Genomic DNA, 19,586 nt, shown 5'->3' on the forward strand with positions numbered 1-19,586 from the left:
ATCGATTGCTTAAGTTTTATAATTGAAGCACCTCTGCTACTTATGCCTTTTTTAAAAGGTCTGTTTTGAACTCAGAGTTCATAAATTAGTCTTTTTCTTTTGCTGGCAGTATTACAAATGAAAATTATATTTCTTTATTATGCATCTCTATCTCTCATTTCAGAAGAAGAAGAATTCATTGGATCTGGGCAGCCGATTTTCATTAGTACGTAGCCAGTTCTGCAGCTGGAGAATTGAGTTCAGGGTCACCAGGCTACTAAATAGTTTCTATCTGATGGATTGTATTGGTGTTTTCTTCTTGACTACTGTATTTCTTTACTTACTTCTGCTTTGTTATTGCTATGTAAGCTTCAAAAAGGCCAAATGAAGTGCTGTTTTGAAGTCCTGCATATCCACTTCCTTTAATTCTCAGAGCTCCTTCTTATGAATAAAATGTCTGTGACTAACAGTTTAGTTAGAAAGACATATGAGTTCAAGGGAAACCACTGATAAATCAAGAGAATTTTATTACTGGTTGGTTTGTAAAATAAAAACAATAGAAAGATGAAAACTATCATGTTAGAATTGTTGAAAAATTGCTAGATCTTAGTTAGATAAATGTAATGAAGGCCAGGGTCTCTGAAAAACCATAAGAATCAGAAAAATATAGTATGTATCTCATTTTAGAACTTCAGTCTTTAAATCAGGGGTGGATTTGAACCTACCTCGCTCCTGCACCTCGTGGCTGCACCCTGTTGATGGACATGCACAGTGCTGAAACATCCAATAATAATAATAATTTTAAAAAGCCAAAAACAAGATAGCAACCGCATGCACAGTGCCAGAAACTTAACTTCTGAACATACTCAGAAGAAAGAATAAATTTTAAAAATTCATTTTTTAAAAAAGATGGGCGGCACCCACAGACTGGCACTGATTGAACCAGCTCTGTGATGTCATCATAACATCACCGGTGGGTCACTACCAGTTCGGGAAAACCAGTCCAAACGGGGCGGAACCAACCTCTGCTTTTAGTTAGTATCAAATGGTCCAAAATACCGTATATACTCGAGTATAAGTCGCTCCGACTATAAGTCGAGGCACCTAATTTTGGCACAAAACTGGGGTAAATTTATTGACCCGTGTATAAGTCGAGGTTGGAAAATGCAGTGGCTACTGGTAACTTATTAAAATGGAAACCAATAAAATTACATCAATTGAGGCATCAGTAGGGTAAATGTTTTAGAATATTTATTTAAAAGAAAACCAATAAAGTTAAAAGAGGGTAAACAAAAACACTCTGGTATTAACAATAACTTAAAAAATAAAAAAAGGAGTTCAATCAGCAACCAAGCTAAAACCTAAGAGTTAAAATCCTTCAAAACTGGATTCCTCATCATCTGTTTGTGCAAATAGAGCTTCAGCATCAGCTGCTGTGAGGTTATCAGCATAGACATTGTTATCATTGAGTTCGCAGTCATCACCATCACTGCCATCATTCTCAAACAAAGCATTGTCTTCACTGCCATCCATGGCATTACTAATGCCACATTTCTTGAAGGCACGTTGCACCATGTCCTCTGGAATCTCTTCCCATGCATCACGGACCCACTTTGTTATTAGTTCTATGTCGGGCTTCTTTAGATTTCCAACTTTTGTCAGTTGGGCTTGACCAGATGACATCCATTCATGCCACTTCTTTCGAACACGGTCTTTGAAAGGTTTATTTAAGGAAACATCTAGGGGCTGCAATACAGATGTAAGCCCACCTGGAATAACGCCCAAAGTAACTTGAGAAGACTTTGCTAGTTTTTTAATGTCATCAGATGTGTGGGCTCTGAACATATCCCAAACTAGCAATGATGGTTTTTTCTTTAAGGCTGCTCCTGGTCGTCCATTCCAAATTTCTTGCAGCCATTGTTTTGTTCCATCTTCATCCATCCAGCCTTTAACATGTGCACGCACTGTAATTCGTGCTGGGAATTTGACCTTTTTTGGCAAGGTCTTTCTTTTAAAAATAATGACAGGCCTCAGCTTTGTTCCATTAGCCAAACATGACAGAACAACTGTGAAATGGTTTTTTTCATTTCCTGTGGTTCTGAGTAAAATAGTTTTCTCTCCCAAACTTGCCACAGTTCTGTTGCTTGGAAGATCAAATGTCATAGGTGTTTCATCCATATTCCCAATATCTCCCAGATCATAATTATGAATCTTTCTTTGTTTTATGATGAATGAATGAAACGACATCACTTTTTCATTAAGGTCTTTTGGCAACTTCTGTGAAATCTTTGTTCTTTGCCGCAAACATAGGCCAAACCTGTTCATGAAGCGGGTACACCATCCTGCTGACGCAACAAAATTTCCAATGCCTGGTGCTTTTAATTTATCATCTTTAGCCATTTGAAGAGCACGTAAGCGAATTCCCATTCGTGTTACACAGTAACCATTTTGTCGACACTCCATAACCCATTTATGCAATTCAGTCTCTAGAGCCCCATATGAAGTTGGTAAACCACGTTTAGCTTTCTTTGTCTTTGGAATCTTTTCCAAGTCAGCTTTCATTTTCCTCCAGTCTCTCACTAGTTTTTCATCAACACAAAATTCCCTACTTGCAATACTGTTATTGCTTGCTTCTGCTCTTGACACAACCTGAAGTTTAAAGCCAGCTTCATATGACCTCCGTTTTTGTTTTGGTCCAGGATTAGAAGTACTGGTACTGGGATCCATTTCTAAGAGGATAAAAAAAAAATTGAAAAAAACCCCCTACTTACTGGTATACCTCAATCCCCCATTGCTCTGCCTCCCTGCCCCTCTGTCTTCTTGCCAGCTCAGAGCATGTGATGTCATCACATGAACTGTGCCAGACACTACGGACAGCTGCAGGTCTGTGGCTGTCCGAAGTCCACTGTGGAGCAGGGAATGCTTGCTCTCTGCTCCACAGTGGTATCTCTTCACCTATATGCGCTCCCTGAGGAATTGTGTATACCGTATTTTTTGGTGTAAGGTACAGTATATAAGATGCCCCTAGATTTTAGAGGAAGAAAACAAGGAAAAAAGTACGGTATACCGGTATTCTGAACCAAATGGTGTAGTATTACGGTACTGTATATTGTTTACGGTAATAAAATACCAGTGCAGCAGAATACCATTCTTTTTACAATCATGTACAGTATACTGTACAATACTTTTAAAAACCATGTACACTTTTTACAAACTTCAAACTTCACAGCTTCAAGACTTGTGGACTTCAATTCCCAGAATTCCTCCACCAGTCATGCTACTTAAGGAATGGTAGTTGAATTCCACAAGCCTTAATCTTGCCTGGTTTGAAAACCCTTGCCCTTTCCTTCCTGTTGCCCCATCCACTGGAGACCCTTGGTAAAATTGTAAAATTTGAGCAGGGACAATGTTTATCTGCCTACACACTTCCTAGAAAGCCAAATGTATTTATCAAAAAAGTCTTGTTTCAGATTCTTCTGCTAACTTCCTAAATAGAAACAAAACATGAAGGATTAGAGGTCCCAACTACCGGTACCCGTAATTTTACAAATAAAACACGGTAAGAGGTATCATAAATGTATGGTACAGTAAATTCTTCAGTTCTGAATTGTAGAGATGCTTTGGACTAGAGTTCCCATTATTCAGCCTTGGAGAGGGGAGTGATGGGGATTGCTTCTCTTGCAACAGACTGGCTAATGAGAACTGTAGTCCAAAGTACCTGTACATATAGGGTAACCATAATTTTATTTTTGTAATTACCAGTACCAGTATTTAATTTTGGTTTTTTTTAAAAAAACAGCACTTTAACAACATGGGGGAAGCTGTCTGCTGCATGAAGGGATGATCCCTATCAACACCCCCACCCCGGAGATGGCTGATGGGACTTGTAATCCAAAGCATTCCCAAGTCACCTTCTGATTTCTCAATGCTAGATACCAGTAATGCAAAAATAATGGAGATAAACTTTGAAAAGTGGGCCTTTGCAGCAGGGGAGGCAAGTAGGGTACCCAATTCCAATGGCTTTCCATGCACAAGAGGAGATTGTTGGCTGCCTGACCAATTGGATTTATAGTCCAAAAGAGCAGGGAGAAAGATCCCCAGAGGAGAGGGAGAGGCTTGAGAAGTCAAGCACAATTCACAATTCACAATTCAAATGGCAAAAGCCTCCAATCTCTCTCACCTGAGGTAGCCACCTGGCCATGAGGAGCTGCCGTTGCCATATCAAAAAATCTGAAAGCCAAGCGTGGGAACTGAGGGGAACTGCAAATGCGATGGCCTGGCCAAGCAGAATGAGACTTTTAGCCCCCCTCCTCCTGACCGTTTGGATGCAGGGGTAATTGGGGCTAATTGGCTACTAGCCAATCACAAGATTTGTTACTGTTTTATGTACCGGTATTTGATTTTAAACATGGGGAACAGGCAGAGGTGTGGTGGGTGTGCCGAAAGTGCTGTCGGGTAAGCATCTGCGGGAGGGGAGGGGCTCCCAGAATGCTCTCCCAAATTGCCCCGCGCCTCCCGCAGCTGTTTCGGCCCACGCTTTGGGTGCGTCTGCAGTTTCTACAGAAGAGAGGCGGAACCTTCCCGAAGGGCTCGGTTTAGCGGCTGAGTGAAGAGCTGGCCATTTGCTGCCCCCGCTGTAGGACAGGAAGGCGCACCCGAAGCGATGTCCCTAAACGGTCTTAGGGAAAGACAACCATCTGCCTTTGCTTCAGCTCGAAACAAGCGGCAACTGTCCGGTTAAAAGCAAGAATCCATCCCCTAGCCAAACGTCTTTTTTACTGTTACCGCAGCGTTCGAGCGCTAAACAGGAAAAAAGTCGTTTGGCTAGTGGGTGGATTCTCCCTTCTTAACCGGGCAGTTGCCGTTTCTTTCTGTTTAGCGTAGCGTTCGAGCGCTAAACAGAAAGAAACGGCAACTGCCCGGTTAAGAAGGGAGAATCCATCCCATAGCCAAACGTCTTTTTTACTGTTACCGCAGCGTTCGAGCGCTAAACAGGAAAAAAGTCGTTTGGCTAGTGGGTGGATTCTCCCTTCTTAACCGGGCAGTTGCCGTTTCTTTCCGTTTAGCGCTCGAACGCTACGCTAAACAGAAAGAAACGGCAACTGCCCGGTTAAGAAGGGAGAATCCATCCCATAGCCAAACGTCTTTTTTACTGTTACCGCAGCGTTCGAGCGCTAAACAGGAAAAAAGTCGTTTGGCTAGTGGGTGGATTCTCCCTTCTTAACCGGGCAGTTGCCGTTTCTTTCTGTTTAGCGTAGCGTTCGAGCGCTAAACGGAAAGAAACGGCAACTGCCCGGTTAAGAAGGGAGAATCCACCCACTAACCAAACGACTTTTTTCCTGTTTAGCGCTCGAACGCTGCGGTAACAGTAAAAAAGACGTTTGGCTATGGGATGGATTCTCCCTTCTTAACCGGGCAGTTGCCGTTTCTTTCCGTTTAGCGCTCGAACGCTACGCTAAACAGAAAGAAACGGCAACTGCCCGGTTAAGAAGGGAGAATCCATCCCATAGCCAAACGTCTTTTTTACTGTTACCGCAGCGTTCGAGCGCTAAACAGGAAAAAAGTCGTTTGGCTAGTGGGTGGATTCTCCCTTCTTAACCGGGCAGTTGCCGTTTCTTTCTGTTTAGCGTAGCGTTCGAGCGCTAAACGGAAAGAAACGGCAACTGCCCGGTTAAGAAGGGAGAATCCATCCCATAGCCAAACGTCTTTTTTACTGTTACCGCAGCGTTCGAGCGCTAAACAGGAAAAAAGTCGTTTGGCTAGTGGGTGGATTCTCCCTTCTTAACCGGGCAGTTGCCGTTTCTTTCTGTTTAGCGTAGCGTTCGAGCGCTAAACGGAAAGAAACGGCAACTGCCCGGTTAAGAAGGGAGAATCCACCCACTAACCAAACGACTTTTTTCCTGTTTAGCGCTCGAACGCTGCGGTAACAGTAAAAAAGACGTTTGGCTATGGGATGGATTCTCCCTTCTTAACCGGGCAGTTGCCGTTTCTTTCTGTTTAGCGTAGCGTTCGAGCGCTAAACGGAAAGAAACGGCAACTGCCCGGTTAAGAAGGGAGAATCCATCCCATAGCCAAACGTCTTTTTTACTGTTACCGCAGCGTTCGAGCGCTAAACAGGAAAAAAGTCGTTTGGTTAGTGGGTGGATTCTCCCTTCTTAACCGGGCAGTTGCCGTTTCTTTCTGTTTAGCGCTCGAACGCTACGCTAAACAGAAAGAAGCTGCAGCTGCCCGGTTAAGAAGGGAGAATCCATCCCCTAGCCAAACGGCTTTTTTACTGTTACCGCAGCGTTCGAGCGCTAAACAGGAAAAAAGCCATTTGGCTAGTGGGTGGATTCTCCCTTCTTAAACGGGCAGTTGCCGCTCCTTTCAAGCTGAAAGACGGCTGTCTTTCCCTAAGCCGCTTGCGCCCTCTTGTGGTGACCCGTCAGTCACCCGATTATAAGTCGAGGTCGGGTTTTTCAGCCCATTTTTGGGCTAAAAAAACCCGACTTATACTCGAGTATATACGGTAAGTCATTCTTTGTGAGGTGAAGTGGTTGTTAATAGCCAAAGACAGATGTAACAGAAGCCCCTAGTTTATATTGCATATTTCTATTGTTCCAAAACAAAAGGAAAAAAGGACAGCTTTAGCAGCGAAAGAAAATCGGGCAATAGACAGAATGTCCAAATGAATGATTGAGGATGAGGGATAGATTTGCTAAACAAAGTATTTTAGACAGACTTACAGACAATTGTTTGAACTATTATCTTGATCTCACTGAAATGGTAATCTTCTGCTGTCCTTTCTCTATAGGGGCTTTCCTAAACTGAGTCACTTGGTGCTAACACAGAAGTAAAATTAGGCTATTGCACACGGGTTTTTTTTTATCTGGACCAACTGTGTTTACTAAAAGTTAATTTGTTAGCAACATGCAATTTTTATGATGTTGGGATTCTGTCTTTTCATAAAAATATAATTTCATAGAAGTATAATTTAATTACATGTGTTGAAATAAGCTACAAAAAGCCGCTCAGAGTCTGTATGGATTGAGTGGCATATAAATGCAATAAATAAATAAATAAATAAATAAAACCCAACAACATCCACTTAAAACATAGCAAGTGGAAAGTTCCATGATTAAATGATCACATGTAAATCTTCCCCTGAAGGAAGGTTTATTAGTTCAGAAAAACCCAATTGATGGCAAAATACAACTCACAAGTACCTCTGGCTTCTTTCCAACAGTAAAAATATTTCTAATCTAACGTTTTGCAATCCATTCATAGCACCAAAAAGTTGCTGGATTAAGGAAAGGGAATTTCTTTTTTTATTTATTGGGATCAACACTTTAGGCTAGGGCATGATGATTCCGCTGGGCATGCAGCGATAAAATTAGACTAGGGCATGAAGATTTGGCTGAGTATGCAGCATTACTTATGTAACTTGACTCCAGTGGGTTATTAAAGGATTTTTTTTCTTTTTTCCACTCTCCTTTAAAAAAAAAAAAGGCTAGGATGATTTTATTGTATTTACATAGGTATGTGATTAGAAAAGGTATCACTATTCTCTTCGGAGAGGGGTAGCATACAAATCTAATAAATAAATAAATAATATAACTAGAAGTGGACTATGAAGATGGTGTTGCACACACAGCAATAAAATGAGAATAGGATATGATGATTTTATGAGATTTGGATAAGGAAAAAGGCTAGGATGGATGTTTATCCCTCTTTTTTTGTTCTTTTTTCTTTTTAATTAGATTTATAGACACATATTTTTGAGAGGGTTGGAGGATTTTAGTGGATGGGGTTTTTTTTCTTTATTTTAACAGAATTTTAAGATTCTGAGAAAGTGGAAGATAGAGACACATGGGGAAGTTAGTAAGAAGAGGAAAGTCTTTTTATCCTTTCCTCTTTCTCTTTCTTTTTCTTTTTTCGTTCTGCAATTTTTTCTTCTTGTTCTTTTTTTTATTTTCTGCTATTGTTTTACTTATATACTTTTTTTTTACTTACTTTAATCTTTTTTTTCTCTTTACTCCCTTTTTTCTTCTTTTTTAAATTTTTTTATATTTTTAAGTTTTATTTGTTTTAAATTCTTTATATAAAGGAATTAGTAATTAGGTTTGTAATTTGATTAATTTGGCAATATTAGGTGATATTATTGAGTTCACGTTTCCCCCCCTGACTTTGTTACTGGAAGACTTTTTGTCTCTATTTTTCAGCTGGGTTCCGAAGAAGTATGCGTCTGTGCCGTAGGAAATGCAACTACAGTCACCTGGCATGTCCAGCACATTGTCTTAGCAGTTGTTACAGTGCTGTGGCAGCACCTTATGAAGAGGTGGTGAGGTATCAAAGGCTACCAGGTGATCGAAACAGATTAATTGTACTCATAGGTAAATAGCAACAATTAAACTGTTCCTTGCTTAAAAAGTGATTACAGTGGCCAAAAAAAAAAAGAATGCATAAAAGAAAAAACTTACATTAGTTCAAGGAAAAATAATGTCGTCATAGTACAGTTACTTTTAAAAATGCAAGTTTATCACATCTTTGTCGAACTGGATCATAATTTGGTGACTGATTTGCTTTCCTTGTCAATGCTTCGTCTATGAAAAATGTCACTAATGTATTGTATATAATTATGTGGTATAGAATTTTTATTCAGCGCATTTTCATTCAATAGTTTCTTTCATGCTTAGGTCCTTCAGGTGTTGGCGTGAATGAACTACGGAGACAACTTATTGGTGTAAATCCTCACTTGTTTCGAAATGCAGTGCCACGTATGTATATTTTATCTCTTAAAGCATACCAATAGAAGGATACAAACATTAGAATTTCACTAATTGTTAGCCTTTCATTATTTATAATTACCACTGACTTTTCCTCAAATTAAGAAAACATTCAGAACAGGTATCTCTCATTGTAACACAGATTTGAAAACCTAAAGACACTTTCACATGCCATCATTCTCAATACCTCGGACCAGTTTAAATCAGTGTAAAATTTTTGTGTGAAAAAAGTTTCTTAATAAACCCTAAAATCAAAATGTTTCTTGTTATGAAAGTTATAGTTGCTACCTAAATAAAAAGGAAACTAATGGTCTTGCAGTTTTCCCTACTGGTACTACCAATTCTTCGATACTTACTTCCTGTTACACTGTCAGAATTGGAAGCAAATACAATTTGTACATCTTTAAGAAATGCTTGGGCGGAATCTGTTACTAGCACAACAACATGGTTTTGTCTAGGATGTTTTTATATTAAGGGTTTTAAACTGTTTTTAAGTATTGGATTTGTACTGTTTATTGTTGTGAGCCGATCCGAGTCTCCAGAGGGGGGGCATACAAATCTTAATAATAATAATAATAATAATAATAATAATAATAATAATAATAATAATAATAATAACAACAACAACAACAACAACAACAACAACAACATGTTCATTGTCTTACATTTAAAACAGGAAAAAGGTGAATAGTGATCTGTCATAATGTCATAATTTAATAAACAAGTTAGCTTAAAATGAGGTTGCATTTTTTTCCTTGGTGGTCATAACGAGTAATTTCTAGAGATTCTCTGCTTCTGGGTGACAGCTTTCTCAGGTATGCATATCAGGATTCGTTATAAAAAGAGGACCCTTTGGAAAGGAATGTCTTTTATCTATGCATATACCAAATAAACAATCCAATATATAAATATTTGTCCTTTTTAAAAACAGATACAACTCGTACTCAAAAGAGCTATGAAGAGAATGGTCGAGAATATCATTATGTACCAAAGGAAACATTTGAAAACATGGTGTACAATTACAGGTAATTTGTATTTTAGAATCACATTTTTTGTTCTTTCATCAAATTTCAAAATTCTGTTCCCGCATATCAGGCTAGCCAGTCAGCAGAGTTTTGCCACTGTTTTGTTGTTTGACAAATAAAAGTGTCCTTTTATACATGAAATATTACTTAATTAACCATATCTGCTGTGGTGAATATGTAGTGAGAAAGGCAAAGTCAAGCAACGAACATGCTAGGAATTTGAAAACATAGGCCATAGAATAGTATAGTTGGAAGGTACTTCAGAGGTCTTTTAGTCCTTGAGCAGAAGACCCTGTGCAATTTTAGACCAATGGTTGTCTAGTCTCTTTTTAAAAGCTTCCAGTGATGGAGCACCCACAACTCCTGAAGGCACTGCCTAACAAGACAAGAGCCCAACTTCAAATCCTAGAAGGGTATGGCTAGCTGATGAGCACTAAACAGCTTGAAATAATCTATACTAGTCTCCCTTTATTTCTTTATCAGTTCTTTGTAAATTTGAAAATATGGTTTGTAGCCTGGAATGAGACTGAAAGGCAAAAGGAAGCAGTATGCTCCTTCCCATATTTGGGTATTGTTCTGGTATAAGCTCAACTTTTCCCAGTCAGATAACTCAGCACAATAAGGTATCACAGATCATTTTATTACAGGCATTCTCACAATAACTCACAGTTATGATGTGATTCTTCTGCAGTATAATCTTTCCCATTGTGCAGGTAAAAAGAAGTTGAATTGACCCAGGCTCTAGGTGTAGCATCTACATGCTGGCTGGCTTAGTGAGTGAAGACAAAGACCCTCTGGAATGTTCTCTCCAATTACCCCTCATCCCTCATTTGTGTATAAGAATACACAAATGTTGTCACATGTAAAACTACATTACCCAGAGTGCAATTTCACTACATTTCCCCTAATGCAATATCTTAAAGAGACATGCCTAAATACAGTCCAACTAGTTCTGTCTCTGGGGACAGCACAGGTATACAGTATTTGGGTGACTCCACAGAAAAACATTTAATCTTTCCCCTGGCTCAGCTGATAAAGGAAGAGAACTTGTGGCTTAGAGGGCAAAAGCACTGCCTAACAAGACAAGCATTCCAAGTTCAAATCCTGGAAGGGTATGGCTACCTGATGAGAGATAAATAACTTAAAATAGATCTATACTAGCTTCCTTTTATTTCGTTATCAGTTTGTTGTAAGTTTGAATGTGTATGTGTGCGTGTATAAATATATAATCAGTGTTTCACAATTGAAACTCTTTGAAAAGGAGTTCACTCTTTTATCTCATCATTGAGAACGCAGAGATTTGCATATTTCTCTTTGTCAATCATTAAATAAATCTCCAATCTGCATTAAAAAGCAAGCAAAAGTAGTGTATGTTTGTGGTAGATAGAAGAAGAGGGTTGTAGAAACAGAGCTGTTGTCTTACATCTCTCACAATAAGAGAGGTAGAAAAAAAGTGACAGCATTATTCCAAGTAAGAGCATGGCAGGACTTGTCTTATCTCCCTAAATATGTAAACAAGACTGCTGCCCCTTTATATTCTGCTTGAATTGAGGTGCATGCACAGAAGAAAAAAATCTGCAAAAAATCCCCCCCCCCAAAGATGGTGACTTCCATAGACTGACACTGACATCACCAGCTGTTTGCTACTGGTTCTATAGAACTGGTGCGAACCGGGAGGAACCCAATTCTGAAGTGCATGCTTTCTCTTGGCTTTATTAGAAAGATATTCATCACGCATCCTCTTTTACAGTCTTGCTTTGACATGTGCTCATCTCCGTCTCTATTTATTATATTTACAGAATGTTGGAGTATGGAGAGTACAAGGGACACCTCTATGGGACAAGCATTGACGCAGTACATGCGGTGCTTGATGAAGGGAAGGTCTGCGTAGTGGATTTAGAGCCTTACGTGAGTCACAGAAAACCTGTAACATTGAAGGTTTAAGCGATCAATCTTGGGTCTGCTCTTAAACAATTTTTTTTCTTTTTCTGGTGCCTTCAATTCAACGCTGATTCTGGCAATTGCTTGTTTGCTTGATCGTTTTTCTAAATACATGTTGTACAGGCATTAATTGGGTAAATAAATGTATACTATCAATATGTCAGGAATACAAATAATAACATTTATTTAAATATTTTGATGTATTAAGTAAATACAATATTTCTAACATACAATAGTTAGAATAGTTTCCAAACATAATATGGGCTAGAAATTATTAGTAGTACCATTTTTATCCCAGATATTCTGGAATTATCATAAATTCTAAAACTAGTACTATTAAATCCACACATTAAACTATTTTTGAATTAAATACTGTTTCTGTTTAATACAAAAACTGGGCAGAATAAATATAACATGTATGATTGTTTTTATTTTTTATTTTATCTTGCAGAATATTCAGTTTGTTCGTACTCATGAACTGAAACCCTACATTATATTTATTAAACCACCAAGTGTGAGCTGCATGAAGCGAACTCGGAAAAATGCTAGGATGATCACTGACTATTATGTGAACATGAAATTTAAGGTAAGATTTGAGAGGAGGAAATTAGCAGTGAGATTTAAATGGCTTTAGGTTAGCCATACTCACTACTTTGATTTCTTCAGCATACCTCTGGGTGAAAATAGTGTCATTTCACTATTATAAAGGGAAAGTAATTGCAATGTTGAATTATTACTTTAATGTACCGGTAAGTGAAAATTCAGAATAATACATTGATTTTAAGAGTTTTTGACCTGATTTAGTTGTATGTCAAAATCAGCATATAAACCCATTTGCATCTAATTACAGCACAACTATCACCAGTAACTATTTTCTCTGCTACATCCTCCTGATGTTCCAAAGTGCATTCATGTTTTCTCTTAGTGACAGTTTTGCATTAATCTGATATGCTTCACCAATCATTGGTTCAATAAAGTGACCCTTTGGAAATGAGATTACCAGTGTTTAAAGGCAGTCCTTGCTTTACATTGGTATTTAAGACCAACAATTCCTTTGCTAAGTAATCTGGTCATAAAGGGTGACATATGACTGAGCCAATTCCCAGCAGTAGCTGCAGCAATTCTAGTTGCCATTGTTAGGTGAGTCCCGCAGTCACAGCATCTCACCGTCATGATCACCATTGTGACCTCTGCCAGCTTCCCCATAGACCTCACTTGTTGGAAGCCAACAGTTAAGGTCACAAATGACAATCATGTAACCATAGGATGCTGTGACCATTGTAATAGAAAGCCAGTTGCCAAGCACCTGAATTGTGATCCGTGATGATTACAAGGACATTGCAATGGCTGCAACAATAAGGATTTGTCAAAGGTCTCCTTCATTCAGCATTGATGTAGCAGTTGCTGAATGGCTGTTCGATGAAACCTACCTGTATTGGCCACTTTAGGCTGGTGCAGCCATACTACCTGCCCTCCAGGGTCTGAGAATCACCCAGCGTTATTCAGCTTCAGGCAGCAAAATAGACTATTTTGACTACTTCCTGCATGTGCTACATCTCTGGGTCAATCTGCAGCTTGAAACCTGGAATAGCCTGAACAGCAACCAACTACGTATTATAGAATGGAGTTACCTCCTACCTCACTGCTTAATTTCTTCACACCCGTCAGTTTCAATACAAGTTTAGCATTCCCCACAATAGCATAAAATCCAGGTCCAAAAGAAGCACAACAGTTGATATCAGTTGATAATTAGTGGGACATTTTATTCTATTTTTTATTCAATTTTTTATTCTATTTTTAAATTTTATGTATGATGGGTCTGGTCTCTGGGTGTTACACGACTTTCGTTGCCAATGACAATTCATTGTTTTGACAATGACAATAAATTTATTATTATTATTATTATTATTATTATTATTATTATTATTATTATTATTATTATTATCAGGCTCTCTTTAAACATATTGACATTTGTGCAAAACCAGAGCAATTTTAACAGCCTGCCAGTAGAAGCATCTGTTAATGCTTGCCTCCTGCCCCACCCCTGGGAATGATTGGTGGACTCTTTTTTTTATTAGCTGGTAATTTTCAATGGAAGGGGAGGGTGGTGGGGAAAGTGTAGGATCCATCAATCCCTGCCCCTAACACGACCTGTTTCCTATATTCCACATAATTTGATTTTGATTTGATTTGATTACATTTATATGCAACTCATCTCCTCGTGGACTCAGGGCAGTGAACAACAATAAAATATGATACAGTAAGTTAAATCCCATAGTAATAAACATTCATCTCACAATAATACAACAATCAGGCTGGAGCAAGATGTCGATGCTCAATGATCTTCCCAGGCCTGTCAGCAGAGCCATGTTTTTAGGGCCTTTTGGAAGGCCAGGAGAGTGGTGGTGGTACGAATCTCCAGTGGAAGCTGGTTCCAGGGTGCCAGAGCCACCACAGAGAAGGCCCTCCCCCGTGGTCCCGCCAGCTGGCATTATTTCGCTGAGGGGACTTGGAGGGGACCCGGAGGAGGATGACACTGTGGAATCTGATCGGGATCTGATCGCTGAGATGTATGAGGCAGAAGGCGGTCCCATAAATAATCTGGTCCTAAGCCATGTAAATGACAGCATTATTTACCAGCATTATACCTACAAAAAGGATTGGTATTATCAATGAAATATTTTTCTGTTCCCTCATGATCTTGCAGCAGCCCTTTCACTAACCACAAAGATGAGACTTCCTGTACATCTCTTTACATTTCTTTTGAGTATGAATTGAGCGCTCATCTCTAAAGTCAAAAAACAACAGATCTGATTTGTTATTAAATATAGATATTTCTTTTCTTTATCCACTTAAGAGTACAGTAATCCCTCGCTACTTCACGGTTCATCTTTCGCAGATTCGCTATTTCACAGGTTTTCAGAGGGAGCTTAAATTCATTAAAAAATTTAAATCCATTAAAAATTCATAAAATTCTTCTACAGTACTACTGTACTTTATTAAAGAAACTGGTACGGTAGGATATCACCTGTAGTTCCAGCTGAGAAACATTATAGAATGACTGTTTAATGAAAAGGGTGGGTTTTAAAAATCCAAATACTGTACTCATTAAATACATAAAAAGATACCTTTCCTCTACTTCACAGACATTCATTTTTCATGGGTGCTCTTGGAACATATCCCCCGCCAAAAATGAGGGATCACTGTATTTTGATTCCAATTCCAATTCCATGGTTTTCAAATATTTCATTCTCTTTTATTAGAGTCAAAATCAGGAATTAGCAGTTTTTTTAGGTAGGGCTGAACAATAAGTGAATTATGACTTCTTTAATAGCTGCACAGATTGATTTATCCACCCCCCAAAAAAGAAGCAAGTGGGTGTTCATCCATGATGTGCAAAGTAATAGTGGCTCAAATTGTCTTCTTTCCTATATTCATACCTGCTAGCAACAAAATACAAGATGGAGAAATGAAGAAGGTACATAAGTTCAACTATGCCAGCTCATTATTTATTGTGATCTTCCTCCAGGAAGAAGATCTGCAGGAAATGGAAGAGTCGGCTAAAAAAATGGAAACTCAGTTTGGACAATTCTTTGATCAAGTGATTGTGAATGACAATTTACAGGAAGCTGGTCTGCAGCTAGTCTCTGCAGTGCACCAAGCACAGAATGAGCCACAGTGGGTTCCAGCCACATGGATATGCTCAGGCTCTCAGGACTAGCCTGTTTCATGGGGTGATAGCAGGGTAATTTTGTGAAAAATTCAGCATTGTGTGGAAGATCCTGGTTTTCTTCCAGAGGCATCTGTCCAGCCATCCTAGAGGTAGACACTATTTTTCTGGCAATAAATCTTTTGAAACTTTCATTCGGTTTTAAGGCTGGGGTTGCTGGAGATATCAACAGAAGTTTAACAAAAGCTGTTACAAAGTGTAATACAGTATATGAGCTGCATTTGCCTGTCACTTAAGCTAGGGCATAGGCTATATTATTTTTTTTAAGAATTATTTTAACGAGGGCACCCAATTATGAGAGTAGGTCAGATATTAAAATGGTAGGATAATTTCCGCCCACTTTCTTTCCATCCAGGACAGACACTAGGTCTCCCCTGCACTAAGCAGTTGTTTAATAAACCAGAGAGCACAAAATTTATTTTAATTCCTTCCTAATATATGCAACCAGGCAAATAAAGTAGGGAGATCCACTTAATCTAAAGCAGAATTATGATTCATTATGCTCTTGAGGAGCCAGGATTTATGAACCAGCATTAATTCTTGGTTAATATTAATTTGTTAAATAACAACACATCATTTACTATGTCATAAATGCAGCCACAATTATGTGGTATCTTTGGCTGTTATATATTAAGTAATTGTGGACCAGAAACATAATTCTGATAGTATAATCACAGATGATGTAATTGTTCAAAATGTGTAATTTGGGATATTTTTTCCTTCTTAAATGTAGGAGGTGTTGAGGGAATTGCAGCAATTGTTGACCTATTTTTTTATTTATATTTATCCCTTCAAAAAGAATGAAATGTCAAGAAAAGTGTGTTAGTTCAAAATTATTAAGAATGACCTCTATGTTTAAAATTAGTATAATTTTAATTAATATAATTAACTTTGTATTATGACAAGTGAAGATTCGGGGAATATGTCACTTCTCAAATTCAGTCTATAATTAGACAAGCTTGATTTATTACAGCATTGAGTGTTTAAGGTATACACAGTTGTTTTCAGTAAACTAAGGAAGCTTAATGACAAAACACTAAAATATTAGCTATATTTAATTTCTTATAAATTTTAATGGATTATTAATATTGTTTTGTAATTTCTTTTTGTTCTTATTAGTTTTAAGTAAACCTCCAAAGCTAAAAGCAATGTATAAATAAAACTGGCACAGAAAATATCAATCAAGAAGTTTAAATCATCTTGAAAACTGTTAAAAAATGGGTTTTCAACGTCTTGAAGATTATTATTCATTTTGCCTACCATCTTAGATTTTATATGGTTTATAATGAGTGTTATGATTTTAGATTTGTGAACTCCTAGAAATGTCAACACTGGTAATACCAATAATGGAAGATAAATAAAAAGTAAGCAAGTGCTTAAGTCTGTTGAGTTATACATCCTTTCTTCAACCAGTCTGTTAGCTTTTTAAAATTTGTCTTTTTTAATTACACTGGTTTAAATTATATTAGCCATCTTGGAAAGACTGCCATTTGGAAGTCAGGTTATCAATTATTTTCATAAACATATGATGATGTAAAATTGTTCAAATTTAAATACCCGGTCATTTTATTTCATTACAAATTTCACAATTCCTGGCAACCAAAACCATAAATTGTGGGGATTGATAATTCATTACATGTATAGTGCAATTCTATCCAATTGTGAATGCAGTTTCACTACATTCAGTGAATCTGCTTCTCAGCTGTACACATGGTCTCCATATTTAGAGGTGTCCTAAACTCACATGGAAATAGATCTGCCTTAATCAGCAAAGTTTAATTTCTTTTAAGAAATTATTGCTTACAAACCTGTGTAATAAGCTGCCATTAGATCAAGATGAGAATGGCACATAAGCAATAAAACTTACAAGACATAGCATTCACATACAACTGATTTACTATTCCATTTTTGTACATATGTGTAGTAAAGAACATAAAGAAATATACAATTCAAATTTCTTTATCCAGTGAATTCTGCCAGGAGAGTGATTCCCATCCAGTTTGCAAATATTTCACCTAACAAAATATTTGTATTCTTTTTAATAAAGCCTACTCACAATGGTCTTTGAGTGGTTGACATTCTAAACATAAGACACCAGCAAATGCAAAGTTCTGCAAGATTACTGTATTTTTCTTACCTTTTACCTTAAAAAAGCGCCAAAAAACTGGGTGCGTCTTATACACCAAATGTTGCGTGGGGGGGAGTTGGGTGGTGGTCAGCAGCAGTGGCAGCAGCCTTCTTGTAATCCTGCGGTGGCGGCTTTTCATGCGGTTTGGTGGCTGGTGCCGGCCACCACTGCCAAACTGCACGAGAAGCGCCACTGCTAGACTACAGGAAGAAAGCTGCCACCGTGGTCTGATGGCGGCCAAAGGTGGCAGCAGCAGCTTCTCTCAATGGTCAGCAGCGGCGGTAGCGGCTTTCCTGTAGTCTGGTGGTGGCAAGGCACCTCTCTGCAACCTCTTATTAGAGACCCCTGGACTGACACAAAAATTGTTTTGGAGTCTCCCGCTTGCAGCCTCCTCTCTTCAGGGATACAAAAAAAGACCTGCTCTGAATTCAGCAGCGAATTCGGTAGCGATTCCTCCCAGCGAGCCATGGGCTAGTTAAGACTCATGGCTGCAGACGAGGATAGGCAGCGTCTTCCACCATCACCATCACCATCCCAAAAGACCCACAAACTGGTCCTTGCTGAGCTGACATAGACACCAACCCATTCCCATGGCAACAGGTTGGCGCACGAGGGTCCCAAACCTACAACCTCCGCTTCCTCCAGGGCGCTCCGGTCCTGCCTCCTGTGGGAGCCACGCCAAGTTTCGGCATGGGGGAAAGCCAAGCTTCTGTCCTCTGTCACGCAGGCGCCTCTCTCCCTTGGTAGGTTCATCTCGCATGGAGAGAACGCCCACCTTTCCTTTCCCCCTCTTGGCTGCCAAGGACAGCAGCATGGCACTTGCAACGCCAGCCGTCCCGTTTGCCCTCCGCACACTTGCGAGCTGCTACCACCAGCTTGTAAAGCGGGAAAGCCGCTACCGCCGCTCTGACCACTGTCAGAAGCCGCTTCTGCTGGCTGCCATCGCTGCTCGACATCGCTGGAAAAAAGCCTGCATCTGAGGAGCTGTCACCACTTCTGCTGCCTGAAGCAAGCCTCCGGACAGGTTTGAAGACCAATTTCTAAGTTTGAAGACCCCTGAGTTAGGGGTGCAATGGTCTTCAAACCTGGCAAGTTTAAGGTTTGTGGACTTCAACTCCCATTTCTGAGCTAGCATGACTGGTGGAGGAATTCTGGGAGTTGAAGACTTGAAGCTGTCAAGTTTGAAGACCCCTGAGCTAGGGGTTAGGAGTGCAAAGGTCTTCAAACCTGGCAAGTTTAAGGCTTATGGACTTCAACTCCCATTTCTGAGCTAGGATGACTGATGGAGGAATTCTGGGAGATGAAGTCCACAAGTCTTGAAGCTGTCAAGTTTGAAGTTTGTAAAAAGTGTACATGGTTTTAAAAATTACACATGGTTATAAAATATTCTGCTATGCTGGTATTTTATTTACTACACCATTTAGTTCAGAATATTTTTTTCCTTGTTTTCCTTCTCTAAGTTCTAGGTGTGTCTTATACTCAGAAAAATACGGTTGTTAAAACCAACACTTTTTTTTTTAAAGCTTTATTATGTACAAACCTGTTGAAGTTTGATATAATTGTATTATCACATATATAAACACTGTCAGGGTTCCAGAAAACCTCCCCAACAAAATAAAACTCTGAGGCCGGAAGTTTCTCAAACCTTCAATCTATTAGAGATGTAATATTGGCACATCTGGGGTAACCCAAATCTGAAAGCATCCAGGGTTTCCTTACGCTAGACAAGTGGTCTACAACAGTTTCAATTTGTCAGAGGGGAGTTTGCACAATTATTATTATTTTTAGTTTGACAAGCGTATACAGTGATCCCTCTATTATCGCGAGGGTTCTGTTCCAAGACCCCTCGCGATAATCGATTTTTCGCGATGTAGGGTTGCGGAAGTAAAAACACCATCTGCGCATGCGCGCCCTTTTTTTCTATGGCCGCGCATGCGTAGATGGTGGAGTTTGCGTTCCCCGCCGCCCACGCAAAGGGGAAACCCCGATTCGGCTCCTCGCTGCTGCTGCGCTACCGA

General features: G+C 39.1%; 1 protein-coding gene across 1 annotated transcript in view; it reads left to right on the top strand.

Moving 5' to 3' along the window:
• Positions 1-15,492, top strand: part of MPP4 (MAGUK p55 scaffold protein 4) — a 35,389-nt gene extending 19,897 nt beyond the window's left edge. The window contains exons 14-20 of the mRNA XM_070732015.1: positions 164-205; positions 8,181-8,351; positions 8,655-8,735; positions 9,676-9,769; positions 11,569-11,677; positions 12,162-12,296; positions 15,240-15,492. Of these exons, the coding sequence (XP_070588116.1) occupies positions 164-205; positions 8,181-8,351; positions 8,655-8,735; positions 9,676-9,769; positions 11,569-11,677; positions 12,162-12,296; positions 15,240-15,431 (824 nt within the window). The 3' untranslated portion in view covers positions 15,432-15,492. The remainder of the gene's footprint in view (positions 1-163; positions 206-8,180; positions 8,352-8,654; positions 8,736-9,675; positions 9,770-11,568; positions 11,678-12,161; positions 12,297-15,239) is intronic.
• Positions 15,493-19,586: the final 4,094 nt, after the last annotated feature.

This window comes from Erythrolamprus reginae, chromosome 1, assembly GCF_031021105.1.
Source record: "Erythrolamprus reginae isolate rEryReg1 chromosome 1, rEryReg1.hap1, whole genome shotgun sequence".
Classification (NCBI taxonomy): domain Eukaryota; kingdom Metazoa; phylum Chordata; class Lepidosauria; order Squamata; family Dipsadidae; genus Erythrolamprus; species Erythrolamprus reginae.